This window comes from Rattus rattus, chromosome 6, assembly GCF_011064425.1.
Source record: "Rattus rattus isolate New Zealand chromosome 6, Rrattus_CSIRO_v1, whole genome shotgun sequence".
In the NCBI taxonomy this organism is placed as follows: Eukaryota; Metazoa; Chordata; class Mammalia; order Rodentia; family Muridae; genus Rattus; species Rattus rattus.
In genome coordinates this window covers 151,959,666-151,976,745 of record NC_046159.1, presented here as the reverse complement: position 1 = coordinate 151,976,745, position 17,080 = coordinate 151,959,666, and the positions used below count along the sequence as shown (strand labels likewise).

At 41.5% G+C, this 17,080-nt stretch overlaps 1 protein-coding gene across 3 annotated transcripts in view; it reads right to left on the bottom strand.

The window, feature by feature from the left end:
• The window catches only part of Lhfpl3 (LHFPL tetraspan subfamily member 3), a 525,961-nt gene extending 510,935 nt beyond the window's left edge, over nucleotides 1-15,026 (bottom strand). For all 3 annotated transcript variants that reach the window (XM_032907095.1, XM_032907096.1, XM_032907093.1), the window contains exon 1: nucleotides 14,473-15,026. In XM_032907095.1, the coding sequence (XP_032762986.1) occupies nucleotides 14,473-14,905 (433 nt within the window). In that variant the 5' untranslated portion in view covers nucleotides 14,906-15,026. The remainder of the gene's footprint in view (nucleotides 1-14,472) is intronic.
• Nucleotides 15,027-17,080: the final 2,054 nt, after the last annotated feature.

Here is a 17,080-nt window from a genome sequence, read left to right as displayed (position 1 = left end):
TCCATTCCAGAGTTTAAAGCACTCTCTCCTCTTCCATAGGATCTGGGTTCAATTCCCAGCAGCCGCATGGCAGATCACACTGATCTATAAGTCCAGTCCCAAGGAATCTGACATCTTCCAGCTTCAGTAGGAGCCATACACGCTCATGGTCCACAGATATACATCCTGACCAAACACCCATATGCATGAAAGTTTAACTTTTTTATACTTTAAAGTTAAAATAAAATTATGTCATTTTCCTTTACCCATTAGATTGTCACAAGTATTCAAATTCTTGACATCTTTTCATCAATTTCTATAATTTCAGTCTCTATAGTCATACTTATATGTATGTGATTTCAGAGCCGACCACTTGATATTGGATAATCAACTAGAGGTTTCTTCCTTTTGGAAAACTATTTCTCCTGCTCTCAGCATTCCTTAGTTGGCTTATAGCTCTTTGTCTAGGATTGGAGTCCTTCAAGGGTTCCCTTTCCACATTAACAAGCCTGATGGTGTCATCTTTGTTTGGGTCTCATTTGGGCAACCGTGCTGATGAGACATCGTGGGTGTCCACTCCAGCCCCTCCCTCATGACATTTCTAATGATGTCCTTTTCAAAGATATTACAACTGGTAAGCAACTGGAATTCTTTTTGTTTATCTAATAAAAATATGAAGGAACTACAAAGTTAAACATTTGGCAACAAGATAAAGAAGTCACAAAAGGTACAAGAGACAATCCAAAGGAAAATCAAGAAAAAAAATCCAAAGCAAAAACCATTGTCATAAATGAGAACACACTAGAGAAGAACAACAAACTTAAAATTGATTCTGTTAGGAAGATAAATCAAACTAGTCTTGGCACAAATTGATCTAGGGAAAATCAAGACATGAGGCTGGAGAGATTGCTTAGTACTTGAAAGCACAGCCTGCTCTTCCAGGGGACCTGGGTTCAATTCCCAGCACCCACATGGTAGCTCACAACTGTGTGTAATTCCAGGATCCAGCACCCTTACACAGACATACACACAGGCAAACCATAAATGCACATAAAATAAAAACAAATAAATTACATAAAAAAGGAAATCAAGACAGAATCAGCCCATACAATTATGAATATATTGTGAATCGCTTTATATCAATGAATTTGAAAATGTAAATAAATTGATACATTTTACAAAAATACATCTGTATAAGATGGAATTTTCAAAAATATGAACGATTCTGTAACAGCAAGAGAAACAGTGGCAGTTGTTTAAAACCCCACAACAAAGAAACAGCAGCCCAGGAGGCTTTATGAAAACTGTGTTAAAACATTCAAGGACAAAATGTTCTGGTCACATACAAGCTGCTTCAAAGAAGGAAAGAGAAAGATGCCTTAACTATAAATGTTACATAATCTTGGCATTCACACCAAATAAAGATGGTTTGACAAAGAGTAGCCAATCATTAGAGTCTGAGTTTTGTACAGTAAACTTTGCTTTTTAAAGGCACGATTACTCCAATATTTGAAAACCTACTATCATAACTCATCACATCAGATCATATTGATCAAAGTAACATAATTGTCTCACTAGAAGGACAAAATGTGTTCAGTAAAACTGAACATACACATTTTCTATTTAATGAAGGAATATAAAAGTTCTTTAACCCAATAGTGATTGCTAACAATCCATAGGGCAATCTTTATAAAAACATAATAATCTATAAAAAATCTATAGTATATGACACAATGAATAGTAAAATATTAAAATAATTTTTCTAAAATTAAGTAATTTATTATGATAAATATATTAGTAATAAAACTACATTTCAAAGTTTTAATAACTCGAAACTGGTCAAAGCAGACAGTGATTAGCAAGGAGACAAATGATCGCTTCCTTCTACATGTGAGGCTGGCGATAGAGCTCCGTGGTGGAGTACTGGTCTACCATTCATGAGTTAAGGACTTCAATCCCCAGTACCACCATCATTCACACAAAGCCAACAACAACTATAAACAATGACAATCAAAGCATTCACAAAAAAGCTGGCAACACAGTTCAGTGACAGAGCCCTTCCCGGCACACAAGAGGTCCTAAGTCCAATTCCCAACAAAACACACATGCTAACATAATCACACACAGAGAATCAAGAGCAGTGTGTGTGTGTGTGTGTGTGTGTGTGTGTGTGTGTGTTTGTGTGTGTATGTGTGTGTGGTGTGGTGTGTACAAACACATCATAAGGACACTTACTCACAAATGTAAAGCATGTTTTTCATAGTGTGTTTGCAGATGAATTGAAAGAATAATTCACTTTGTTAAGTGACAAACAAAACAGAACTGATGGGTGAGCTAAATAACATAACTACCAAAACAACATTTAAAATCCTTTCATGATGTTAGGTCCAAGCTCGAGTTCCTAAAAGCCTTATTTTTATACTAAACGTGGGCATCACTAACACATTTGGGGAATAAATACAAAATTAACAAACTGTTCGTGTTAGCATAAGACTTTGATGCCCTCAAAAAACCGGTTAAAATTAAAATTTCAGCAATGAAGGGTATCCCTGGTAATCTTTAGGTTTTTTTTTTAAAGAAATGTTTCTGAAAAGCTCAACTATTTAACAGGCAGAGGAATGTATAGTACTTATCAAATTAACTTACGTTGACTGCAGAATTTTCCCCTCTATTCTACACATTAAATTTTGCACACATGCGTGCGCGCGCGCGCGCGCACACACACACACACACACACACACACACACACACACACACACACACAATCTAGGAGGTTCCACTGCTATGCTGCTGTGCTATATACAGTTGAAGCATCCGTGTCGCTTCAGATTTTCTGTTTGGTTTGTTCAGCTCTTGATGCTCTGGGATTGTGGGAGGGCATCAAAGCTAATGAGAAGGACTCTGGCTGTGATTAACTAGAATAGTCTCCAGGTATGAGATGGAAGGAAAAGGCCTGACATTGTGCAGAAAGAGTGCTTGTTGGCTTAGCGGTTTCATCTAAAGAATTGTCTGCTCGGGTTCCCAAAGAGATAAAATAGGAACCAATGTTCAGGAACTGTTGCAGGGGTAGGAAAAATGGGGTAGAATTTATGTTTCCTTTGAGTGGCATCCAAAGGAGAAAGTGGGAACTCATTCTTTTCCTCTTGAAGCAAGCACTTTTTGTGTTTGTTTCTTTTGTTACCTGTGGCTAAGATCAATGTTCCTGAGTTATCGAAAAATGTTTATTTTCAATTTTAAAATTTCAATTCTTTCTCAAGAAATGGAATTTCTATTTTCTGAACTCACAAAAACCTGCTGAAGGTTACTACAGAGGTACTACAGACATAGCGTGCAGCTTAGGACCACCTAGACGGTTTACAGAGTTCTAGTTCTGAATTCGTTGGCTGTTTTTCAGTGACTTGTCAAAATGTCCTGAAGGGGGGACAGTTTTATCAATCATACCTTTAAAAAGACAGTCAATGAGAAGTTGCAACAGCTTACTGAAAGTTCTGATAAATCATAGAAACTGGTTTCTCTGAATTTTAACACCAATGTAAGGAACTGAAGGAACACCCAAGAGGAGGAGACATGTTATGCAGGTAAAGGGGCTTCCCCTACTACTGCACACATCCAGCCCATTCTCTCTTCTTTCTCTGCTTTCACATGTCATTCTGCGCTCTCTGCCCTCCCAAGTGTTACCTTGAGAGTAATGTCATCAGAAAGTGTTGAGATGACCCTATAAAAGGCAAAGTTTTGAAGCACAGGGATGACAGAGCTGGAGCTCCCTCTAGAGACCATCCTATGGTCAGGAGAGGGGTCCTCAGCAGTCAACTGGGCGGGTTGATGCTGGCCCATCTCCTGGTTTAAGCTCCTCTCCTTGGAAAGCCCCTACAAACTTGGAGGCTAGAAAGAACAGGGTTTGCACTAAGATCCGGCTATGCTCACTGGAGCCCCAAAGGCAAATCTGGTGAGGCTTATTTGATCAGCTCCATTGTCCATGGTAGTGCTGGACAGTCACCACACAATGGACCTTGACACCACATGGAGCACAGAACATTCATTATCTGTTGTTGAACCCTTCTTTGGGTCCCAAGCAGATATGCAGTCCTAGCAAACTAACATTTCCATTTCACCACGACCTCATGATTTCCAAAGTAAAGTGGAAAGAGACATCAACAAACGTTTGTTTTGGCTTACTTTTTAAAAAGCAAAATAAATACAAGGAACTAAAATGTTTATAAATAACCCTACTCTTTATTTGACCATATTTTCTTCTTCACCTAGAAAATACAAAATATACCAAGGAACCCAGTTTTCCATTGAAAATAGCACAGAAAACAAACTTTGTACTTTTAAAATATTGATGTTAAGTGATGTTATGGAAGATCGAAGTATTCAACTTTGATTTTGACAGCAGTGAAGGGTATTAATCATCTGGAAGAGCTTAATATAAAGTCCCAGGCACTTAGGTCTTGAACAGTTAAAAAATGTTTAATACAATTTTTAAAATATGCCTTCCTTTCTCAAGTCTATCCAGTTGAAGTTTATGAAAGAGTTCACAATTATCTCCAAAATGTTTTCCTCCCCCATTACTTGTTCCTCCAGAAAAATAAAATGTCAATGACTAGACTTGCTAACACAAAGTTAAACTCTTAACTTTGCTAATATGCTTTGTTAGTAATGTATAAAACTCAGTAAAGGAACCACATTGGCTTTTAATCAATGCTATACAATGTATCCCCCATTTTCCTCCTTAATCCTCAGAACACAGTAGATCAATCACACATGTGGCCTAATCGTCACCTGCTAGGTGGCACACTGTGATTGCAATTGTTTCTGCACACTGAATTCTGTGACTGAATCCTTATGATTTATGAGCTCTTCAGAGACGGTACAAACAATAAAACAGCAAAGACAGCTAAGCTTTGCAAAGCTTACTATAGGGCTCCTTGTTCTCATGGTCCGATTCAATTGTCCCAAGGACCCAAAAGATAAACGTTTCTGTCTTAGACCATGGAGCCTGGCACTGGTGCCGATCTCTCAGGCTACAGCTGGTTCCTGTTCCCTTTCTGCCTTAATCTTACCCTACATTTGAGGATTTCCTACTATTTGATTTCTTGGTAAATGCACAACAAAACATGACTAGCGGTTAAAATATTTTTAATATTCATAATTTTGGAAATATTTTTCTAATCTGATAAGATGTATACAGTTGTATAGGCCTAAGAAAAACCAAGCCAAGAAAATGAGGAAGTATTTAGTTGGCCTAACCAAAGTCATTCAGCTAGTAAGTTACCTAGGCAAGGTGCAAATATTGTGACCACATTCTTGATTCTCTTCTGTCACTTTAATTGCCCAAATGATGTCTAACTGCGATTGCGATTTAACACTTATGGTCACCATCTCTAGTTTCACACCACCAAGGAACAACTCTCCGAAGAACACTGAACAGTGTAAAACTCAATTTACTCATCTAAAAAGATGATCGTAGTTATACTAACATAGGATTCCTCTGTGGGCTACATTTAACAAGCCTAAGATTTTGCAAGTGTGAATTGCTCGACAGTGTGTAACATTATTTTTTATTAAATAAAAGAGAACAATATGCTAATTTTCAGTGTCCTTACAGAAAGAAGTCTATGAATTTATATCTGTTTGACACAAGGTTCCATGCACTTGTTTAAGTGGATTTTTTTTAAAAGCTGTATTGTTGCTCAAAGATAGACTTATAAATTTTTTAATAGTGCAATATTAAATATTAAATATTTCCAACTGGGGAAATAGTTCTAATTTTCAATCCACTCAAAATCTGAGGTATATAACAATTCATTAATTAATCAATTAATATATTAAATAAAGGTGAAAAGAGAATACCAAAAATTGTCAAATTTCTTGTCAAGTATATTTTTTCTAATCTTCCTTCTAATGAACATATAACTATACATCAATGCTATAAATCTTTCAAAGAATTCTAAGGAAGGGATAATTATTTTTTCTAAAACCATATTAAATCATTCACACTTCTGGAAGTGTCTTTCAGACTTGCTGGGGATAGGCAACAATTATCAATATGCTTCAGTACATCCTAATGCACACACATGTGTGTACTCATACAAATGGTTTTAAAATATTTTAAAAATAAGAGCCTTAGTATTTGCGGTGCATTTTCATTCTATTTTAATCCAGTGCCAGTATTGATCATTAATCTATTAAACAGATGTCATAACCGTCAAAGGATCACTACCCATGGCTTTTCATATGCTAAATACAGAATTTTCCTCTATAAAGATTTTGTATGATAGAGTAAGTCATTAGTAGTATAGAAAGTTCATCAACTTGTCAAAACTAAGTTAATAAACACACATGCTCACGGCATTACTTATTATTAATAATCTTGACTTAATTAAGTCCATCTAGTGTAACTGTATGCGCTGCAATGTATTGTGGACACACTCATCTGAGTACCTGCTAAGTTCTCCTTCTCCTTTGGAGACCCTGTAACAATCAGTTTAGCCTCTCAGTCCTCTACCTAGATTTTTCAAGGTGAGACTATGTAGGAATACATTGTTGCATCCCGTAGGAATACGTTGTTGCATCCCATAGTGACTTTTTTAGTTCTTATATTGCCTTGTTTTGATATTCAACATTCCCAGCTACCACACAAGAAGTCTGACCATCTCTCCTCATGAACAGCTTGATCTTACAGTTTAGCATAGCTCCCTATACAAGGAATGGAGCCATAGGTGTTCTCTTGGTAAGGAGGGTTTGCGCACAGCTCCATACCATAATGTACTTCCCCACTTTCTGTCCCGTGCCAACGTATTTTTAAGTGATGGATACCAAACTTAGCAGCCTCTGATGTTCTTAAGTCCCACAGGCTATTCAACCTTGACCCTCACCATCTCCTTTTACTGACGATCCACTTATTTTTGGTATCCTTCTTCGATGTACCTGCCGTCCACCACAGCTTGATCAATTTTCCTGTTTGTTGAATATGGAACCTCCTGTGAATATAACACATTCCGCACCTCAGGTTCTCAGTGCTGCAGCTTGATTTCCTTTGAAACCAACTAAGAACCATGCACAACACTCTTCCCACATCTTTAAATCAAAAGCCCAATGGCCAATGAGATTCTGTAGTTTAGATAAGTGCGCAGGCTCTTTAAATTACTCTAAGCTACTGCTTTCTAATAAGGCGAAGGATGGGGAAAGTTTTAGTTAAGTTCTTCAGATCCACTTCTGAGTTAAGGGCATTTTTCACGTCTACAATTATTAGCTGCTAATTTTATTACCCTTCCTTACTCTTCCACTAGTCTTTTCATTGATAAATCATAACCTCAAAATGATATGATGCTGGTAAAGTAGTGTCACTCAGACTAATCTTTAGGATCTTCCTCTCATACTCACACATAGGCAGCCCCTTTGTTGCTATAGATCTTGATGTCATTAGGCTAAGGAAGATCAGAATTAAGCAAGACCAATTCCATACCAGCAAGTCTACTTCAGAAAAGTCTGCCTTCTGATGCTCAAATGATGGCTCAGTGGTTAAGAACATTTGCTTCTCTTCTGGAGGACCAGAATTCAGTGTTCAGCACCCAGGTCAGGCAGCCCCCCACCACATGTAACTCAACCCCCAGGGGATCTGATGCTCTCTTTGGTCTCCATGTGCTCAAGTACATACACACACACACACACACACACACACACACACACACACACACACACACACACACGGGGGGGGTTGGTATACATTAATAAAAATAAATCTTAAAAAAACAAATATGTCTGCCTTCCCTATTCTTCTAGGTAGAGGTCAGAGTTCATGTCTGTTGGGAAAAAACACAAAACAAAACAAAACAAAAAGTCCTTCCTCTTGTAAGCCACTCATTTTTCCATTTCATCCTAGCGGAAAATATAAGAAAGATTATTAAGAGGACATCTAGAATGATTAAAACTTTGAATGGCCAGGACTCTGGGCCATAGGCACAAAACAGAGCAGAAGCGAAGTCATGATTTCAAATTGTATTTAATTACAACGAAACTTATGTGAGCACCCGGGACGTTGAGGATTGTTCTTATGTAGCTTCCAAATGCTCCCGTGATTTTCATCACAGCACTATCTTTAAGTCATTAAATAGCTTATCTACTATTTGTATCTGAATAATGCTGACAGCCTCTTTCTGTCGGCACTAATATCTGCCTGATGTTATTAAGAGGAAAGGTCAATCTATCTGTCTTTCACCCTATCAAATAAAAATTCCAGTTGACTCATTATGATAAGGAAAATTCACATTAATTAAAGATGGTGCTGACCCCAAAAGTTCAACTATATTATAGAAATCCTACTTTAAAATTGCTCTAGTTATCATGCCATTAAACCCGTAAATTGGAATTCTTCTGGAATATTCTTTGCTTCATGCTGGTGTGTTCCAAACTTATCTCTTCTCACCACAATAAAAAGTGGTCTGGATCACACACTGTGCACAAACCTAGCCATAGGCTCTGTGCTTATTTTTTCATTTAAAAATGGTTTACTTTGATTTTTTTCTGAGATATGGACAGTAGAGCATGCCAATCTGTCTACAGAACTCTTTCTCAGGTCACGGCATCTTTCCAAAGCAGCAACTGCTAGATAGGTGTCTTCATGCTGAGCTCCTGTTATTTCACATCTAGTCAGGCTTTTGTCATATGTATTAGTTACTTATGAACATAGAAACAGATTGTTGGTATTTTTACTATAGAGAAGCTAATGTGGGGCTTCGTACCAAGAGTAGTGGGACTCGTGACAGAATGTCTGTCATATGGTTTACATGGGACCTGTTATGTTTCTCACATCTTCCCTTAGAATCCTGCTGTTACAAAAATTGTTTGTTTTGACACATGTATTAATATCTTTTACAACCTCATTCAACTGTCACTTTCCTTGTCATACTACATATAAGGAACAAAACAGTTTCTAAAATTATTTCTAATCATTTTCTTGCCTGTTTGGAGTGCTGAATAGAAAGTGTTTTTTATAGGGTGTTAATTTTTTTAAATTGACAGATAAAATTGTGTGTGTTCACTACGTAAAATGTAACTAGAAGATGTTGTTAGGAAACGAAGATGTCCCTCTTTTACGGCACACACCCTCCCCCCCCCCCCCCTACAGGGACACTTCTCATGCTCCTGTGGGGGGATTTGTTCCTTTTGGGGGAATTTTCTGACACTGAACTTGGATGGATTCACTTCTCCTTGAGGCAAGAGCTTTCTCCTTTCAGATGCTTAGCCCTAGCCAAAGAGCAAGGCCCTTTGATTTCTCTGAACATTGAGCTTTCACTTGAGAAAATGCTAAGCTTGTCCTGTCTTGCAAGCAGCCCCTTCCAAGCCCTGCACATGCCACATCTGAACAGGCATGGAACAGGTTCCGAAAGCTCCCTCAGAGTCCAGTGTGAGTAAGTATGCACCAGTACCCCAGAGGAAGGATCTCAAACGCCTGGAGAACATGCTCTCTTCTGCATGCTCCTAGAGTTCATAAGAAACCAACCCAGAACAGATTCCGCTCTTCGAAGACAGCCAAATCTCTAGACTCTCACGGAATTCCACCATTCTGAACGGGGTTGTTTCCTGCAGCTGTTTTTGCCGCTGTTTTTCTTCATGAAAGACTAAATAAATGGTAGTAGAAGAAAATGGGCCAAAGACTGAGACATGTGATTGAGTGCTTTCTGCTGTTGTAATAAAGATCACTACCTGACCACTAGAGAGCCCTCCATGTGGAAAAAGAAAATCTCATCAGGAAACAGGCCACCAAGGCACAACCATAGCCATTAAAGATCAGAAGAGAACTCTCTGAGTGAACTTGCTGGTGAGGTCACAGAGAAAGATGAATACCATGACTCTCACAGCTATTTCCTCCTCACTGCTGCAGGTGAGAAGTCTAACACCTCCTCCTTCTTTCTTCAAGACAATAATCATTTTCCTCTTCACCAATTAACTCAGAAGAAAACTTATTGAATATATAATGTGTGTCATTTATAGTATTAACGGCAAGCATCTCTAACAATCACATAGTGTTGTTTTGGTTTTCCATGAGCCAGATAGTGATTACATACATTGGTTCACCCGATGACATCAGTCTTCCAGGTGGGTACAGCTAGTTGCAGGTGAGCAGCCGAGGAGGCACAGAAACAAGTTTACTTGCTAAGGAAGTAAGTTCCAGAACCAGGCTGTGACCATGGATCTTTTAATCCCTTTTAATGTATGTTCTTGGCTTCTCTATCATATAAAGAAAAAAGTGAGGTCTGATGTTCAATGCTCTGGGGAAGACAGACAGGGAACAAGCACGCAGGCAATCTTTAATTTCAAATGGCGAACAGATAACACTGCAAAGCCCATACAGATTTGGAATGATAGTAACGACCTTTGGTGACTCTTGTCACACCTAAAAAAGAGTGGAGAAAGTAAGGTGCCTAAATACTTTTGAGGAAACTAAGGCAGAGAAGCTGGGAGGCACTGAGCAAGCAACCCAGCACCTCACTACACTGCCTTGCCACCGTGGTGATGCTTCCTGCAGACACTCGGAATGATGAGCTCAAGATGGGCTGGGGGAAATGAAGCCCACTTGTATTCCAATGTCTGCGGAGTAAGAAAACCCAACCTGGGTGAGATCCCTCCACATCCTGGATAAAAGTGAATACTTCCTTGTTAGCTCTCTTCCTCCCAGAAGTCTACGGCAGAGGCAAAGCCTTAAATTCTATCATACCTTAGTTGATGAAAAAGGAAATATTCCCTTGGCCACATAAGCTTCTAGAAACAACTTAAGATAGGATCTATAATCAGTGAAACGAGCAAACACAACATCTCTGTAAGATTCCACTACTCCTGGGCTTGGAAACATTGAAACACTTCTACAGACAATAAAACAGGGACTGGAGCTTTTGGGGAGTAAAGTTTCCCTCTCTGTAGATTTAAGGAAGAAACAGGACTTCATTTTCTCGTTTGATAATTACAGATATATTCTTTCACCTTTCAGTGTTATAGAAATCACAAAAAAGAAAAACAAGTTTCTCTTTTCCTTTCAAAGAGTTTCTTGTCTGAAGATGTGGGAAAGGCTTGCATCTCTGGTTGTCATGATTTACCTCATACATTATGTTACGTCCCCAGTCTTTGAAGTAGGTATAGTCCATGCATCTAAGATTACTGCAAAGGGCAGAGTATCATTAGTTACTAACGCTGCTTTTCCTGGTCTCTGGCTTCTGATTGGCAATAGTTTAAAGGGGTGTGGTGGGAAGGCACAAGCTTTTCACCTTACCAATATGAGTGCCACATATACAGACAAGTGGAAATTACCATTTCAGATCTAATAAATTAATTGCTTCTCAGCCTTTTGGCTAAGATCAAGTGCAGATCTAATAAATTGAATATATTTCTTATTCCTTTTCCAGAACCATTATAAAGTTGTTGTTATTGTTATTGTTGTTGTTGTTGCTTATGATCCCCTTCTTCCTCCTCCTCTTCCCCCTCCCCTCCCCTCTTCCCCTCCCCCTCCTCCTCCTCTTCCTCCTTCTTTTTCATTATTTTGGTTTGGTTTGGTTTGATTTGTTCATTTTTGGTGTTTTGTTTTGTTTTGTCCTGGGACTTATTATGTAGTCCTGGCTGGCTTCCAACTCACAGATATATCCACCTGCCTCTGCGTCCCTAGTGCTTAAATTAGAGGTGTCCATCACTGCACCAGGCTCCTTAAAACGTTCTAGGCATCATACTACTACAAAACAGTCTACATTCATCATTGTGATGTATCCCTTCATGTAGGACTGGATACTTTACCTGACTTCCAATGCTACCATATTAAAATGATTAGATAGCCACACACACAAGCTAGGCTAGCTAGCTTCAAATTAAGGGTAAAGGTTATCCAATAATCAAATGCTACACTAAGTCTCACCTTTCATATTTAGAAAGTTTCCCTTAAGATTATTCTGGGTAGTTAGACTATAAACATGAAAAGCTTATGCAACGTTACAGAGCACTAGAAGGAGACATCCTGAGTTCATCACTCTCGGACAATGTTTATTACATTATGTACTATCTCCCATTTCTCACACCCCTGAAGGTTAAAAAAAAAAAACAAAAACTAAAAACCACATTGAATATAGCATTCTTCACAAATATCTCCTAGGTCTCATCACATTTCTTTAAAATCTGTAAATACAATTCGCATACTTCTTAATTGATTTCTCTGCATAATTGATTACTTTATTAATATAGTTGGTTAATAACTGAAAACAGAGCAAAATAACAAATTTCAAAGGCTTTTAAAGGTATAATATTTAGGGATATTTAATTCTCTTGATGAAGAAAATTCTCTCATACACACCGCAGTACAAAAACTTTCAGCACATTTAATGGTATGGAAATGAAAATGGTACATTTATGTCATATACTCAGACATCACAGCATGTGTGCAGGGTTTATCGTGTTCTGTGTGATACACTGCTGGAAAAGTAAAAGACCACACTGTACAGTCTGAAGTTTATGCTACTTCAAAAGTGATCATTTTCTCCAAAGGTAGTTTGCTTCCTTTATTTTTACTTAAAAACGCAGTTTTAGAATATAAAACCTCAACAAAATAAAAGACTCAACTATGTGTTTTTGGAGAAGTACCCACAAACAACTCCGAGACCTTTGAAAAACAATCTAACTCCAATCACCGGCCTAAATAGGTCATCACTTAACTGAGAAGAATTAAAATTAGCAGCGTAGGGTCAAGTCTTTCCCTGAAACATTTGCAGCCTGTGTGTCCTGTTCTCTTCAAAGTCAAACCAGAGAAAGTATCGTGGAGGAGCAGAATGAAAAGGTCGACGGCAAATCTCAGTCACTCTGCTCCCGAACACCGATGGGATTAAGGACAGTGTAGACACAGAGCTAGGGATTTACTCTAGTTGGGGAGGGGAGAGAGGGAAGGTAATAAGCTCATTACATGCAGGAGGGCGACAGAACGCTCCTTCATGCTTCTCACAAACTTCCACAGTGAACGCAAATGCAATTTAGAGAGACAAAGCACAAACAAGCACTTCAGCCCACGTTAAGCCCCCATGATGAAACTAACCAGATTGAGAACCTTTGCAGATACCGTTATAGATCCTGTGATCCCAACACTAGAAGGCTGAGGTGAGCATACCAGGAATTGGAGGCCAGCCTGTGTTGCACAGAGGGACCCAGGCTCACAGAATGACAACGGGAACTTTAGCATGGCCTGGCATCTTTAAGCATTTCCTCGTCTTACACATTCTGATAAGCTCAGTAATTAAATCTCTCCCGGAAGCTTTCGAAAAAATAGAGTAAACAATCCCTTAAGGGCACAATACTTAAATAATGATACTAATAAATCATAAATAAAGATGTCTAACTGCTGGGGACATTCGAGATCCCTCCCCAAAGGGCTTCATTAATGTGTCAAAACCCAGGACCCTTGACTTAGACTCAAGGCAGGGAGATGACAGAAAGGGGCAACAGAAGTGCAGGAAGAGCAGGTTTGTTTCCGGACTCTTCAAAGGCAGCAGAGAAGGCACTCTCATTCTTTCTTAATTGAAAGTAACTTTGCTCCTGGCGGAAGTGGGGAGGGGTGTCCTTTCACATCCCTCAGCTGGTAACCACCTACCTACGCTGTATGGAGGAGAGGTCACCCCTGCTGAGGAAAGGGGTGTTCTTTTCACCTGCTTTCCCAACACCACTTCTCCCAAATGAGATCTTAAGAAATCCTGATTCCCTCGAGACTCCCTGTCTGTTTAGCGATGAAATGGAAGGACCTTGGCTGGCAAGGAGACGCGGGAGGTGTGGCATTTGGGGAACTGCTAAGGAACACTCTAAGCTACATTTTTTTTCTTTTTAAGAAAAACGGGGGTGGGGGGTAGTGCCTAAACAAAATTAGGATTTACTCATCGCCAGATGGATGATAAAATATTTATGGTTGCCCAAGACAAATTTACGCGCCCCCCCCCAACACGCACACACCCTGAAGCAAAGGCGGAAATAATCCCAGGGAAAGACTGAACAGGTTGGCTTGCTCCTACTACAACGTCTCTAAATCCTCTTTTCACCCTCTTGTAGCAGTCGCCCCTAGTCCCCAGCGCGCGCACACGCACACATAAACACACACACACACACACACACACACACACACACACACACACACACACACACACACACACGGAGCCCGGCCTCTAAGGGGTCACTTCTCTGCTCCCCTACCCCATCATTAGTTCTGAGCGGACTCCCCCCAATAACCGCACCGCCTCCGGGGTGTCCCTCTGGGTGGCGTTCCTAGCATCCAAAAGGTTCGAAAACGCCTGGGGAATCTGGCGCCAGCGCCAAGGTTGAGGAACCGAGGGTTCCTCCTTCCACACCCTCAGCCTGAGAGAGGATTAAGTTGTCCCGGACAGGCAGAGCTCAGGAAGCGGTCCCTCCCACTCCAGCCTCTCTCGAGCTCGGACACCCAGGGGTCCTCAGCCTCTGTGGAGGTGAGCGCGCACTCACCGGAGGTGAGCTGCATCCAAGCACAGATCTTGTACACGGTGGCTGTGTTGCAGAAGAAGAAGAGGGTAAAGCAAACGATGCAGGCGATGATGAGCATCATGGAGAGACCGATGAAGAAGGAGGCGGCTTTGAAGGCGCCCGAGGGCAGCGTGGAGAAGTCCGTGAAGCTACCCCTGCAGGTCAGCTCCCGGGAGAAGCCGTTACCGATGCAGTAGTGGAAGAGCCCGAAATAGCCGGCTTGCGGGGTGTCCACGCCGTCGCCGATCCAGTAGGGCTGGATGAAGCACACCACGTTGACGATGGCAAAGCAGATGGTGAAGATGGCCCACAGCACGCCGATGGCCCGCGAGTTCCGCACATAGTTGGTGTGGTACAGCTTGGCAGCCTCCTGAGCCGGGAGCATCGCGGCGGCGGCGGCGGCGGCTCCGGGCATTCTCCCCCTCCTCCTCCTCCGCCTCCCGGTCCTCCGCCTCCCCCCGCCTCTCGGCGCGCAGGAGACACACTCGCCGAGCCGCGCGCGTTGCAATTCCCCTGCCTCCGCCTCAGCCCAGAAGCACCAGTTCTCGAGTCTGCATCCTCGCTCCCGGAAGGAGGGCGGGGGAACGTGGAGCACCCCTCCGGCTCACCAGGCACAGCCTCCCGCCCGCCTCTTCCCTCCCTCCTGGCCCCGACTCCAGCCCTGCTCCGCACCCTCCACTCCTCTGCCCGCTGCTGCAGCTGCTGCAGCTGAAGCGTGCGAGCCCTCACGACCCCCACTCTTCTTCCCGCCTTTGACTCTTTCCTGAGGGATCTGCTGGTGCCCCGGGGCGCAGAGGACCGCAGCTACCCGGAGATGCTCCCGAAGTGTCAGAGCCAGAGAAGCAGCCCTGGAGTTGGGGGAATCTAAGAGCGCGCCCACAGGAATCCTAGAGGCACTCCCTGGATCCTGGAGGGTGTGCTGCGGGCCACGAGGCTGATCCTGAGAGCTTTTCATCACCGCACTGGAACGTGCTTTGACCTCTGCATCTCTGCAGAGAAAAAAAGAGGCAGCAGTATGGCAGGTGTAGGCAAGAAAGGAAGGGAGATGAGGTTGCCCCAGGGAGGCGTCCCTGTCAAAACCACAAAATTGCCCCTGGCTAACTCTTAGGTGACCTCAGGTTGACAGATGGAGACAGGAGAAGTTGGGCAGAAGTCTGTCACATAATAATGTAGAAGTCACACCTGGAGGGTGATCCTCTATTGTTTCTTGTCCCACTTTCCCACTATGCAACCAAATGAGCTATGGCCAATGGAAGCCCCCAAGCTTCTCTTGAAGTCAAACCCTTTTCTCTCCCTCGGAGCTTGCAATAGATGGGACCTGCATGCACAGAAGTAATTGTCACAGATTTTAGAGTTTGTTTGAAAACATCGGATAACTTAGCAGGTGTCCTACTTATTGCACAAATACTCATTGGCAGCTAGCATGTGCTAAAGAGAAAGAGGGATGTGTGTCTTAACGCGGAAGTATTTCCATCTCTCCCACAACCGAAAGCTCGGGGTTAACCGGAGCATTGTTTTTAGCCTAACTTCCCTGACTCGTTTGCAAACAATCTCTTGCACAGTTAACGTGTACTTTGTACTGTCTCCTTCTTTCCCTTCCTTTCTGCATTCTTGCCACTGCTCTCTTAACAGTCCTTTTGAAGCGAGTGGTTCATTTCTATCTCTACTTCTTCTACTGCCATCGGTCACTGTTTTGTTCCGTCTGAACTGAATAGTGAACCCAGAATGCTCAATAGTAGGGATAGATTTTGGTAATTTTAAAGTCCACGAGTGCTGGATTCTTTGAGCAGATGGAAGAATGCACCCATAGACTTTCATCCCAAAGTTTGCACTATGTAAAAGGCCGTTCAGTAAAAATGGACGCAAAGTCTAATGATGGAGATGAATTATGCTCTTGATCTGATACCCCCAGGATGTGCAATCATGGGAGGGGGGAGAGGAAGAGGCCTTTGGATAAGGGACACAGAAGGTAAAGGAGGAGCTTCTGCTGCAACTGTGGAAGATTTGAAAGCGCAAGTGTGGGGATTCCACGGGGAGCGTTTCCTATGCATCCAGCTGCGGTATTACAGTTCAAGATCCGTGGAGCAGGGTTTTGAAAAGAGGACATCGTTAGACAGATCAGGGAATGTGGTTGCTGAGGTAAGCCAGAATTCCTATCAGGTGTAGCTATAACCTTTCAGAAATCCTTTAAAATATCAAAGCGATTTAGGACAGATGTAGAGGGTGACCTAGATGAGGACACATTATGTCTTTAAAAATATAACTCAAGTAGATACATCTATGTGCTTGGTGGTATTGAGGGGTCAGAACTTCTGTTAGGTTTCATTTCTGAATTCCCCTAAGGCTGCTGGTAAATCAGCATTTTAACTTGGGAGGGAGAAAAGAAGCCAGTAATAAGATTTGTAGGGCCAGTTGGCAGGCAGTCCTAGGGCAGAGAAAGCTTCAAGGCAAGAAAGGACAGTAATTTCTAATGATGCTCCCAAGCCCTCAACTCCCCTAACCATGCTTATAAAAAGTGGTCTTTCTTTGAAATCAATACCTTAAAAAAAACCCTTACTGTTCCTGGGATTGAGTTTGGAGGTTGCTGAGA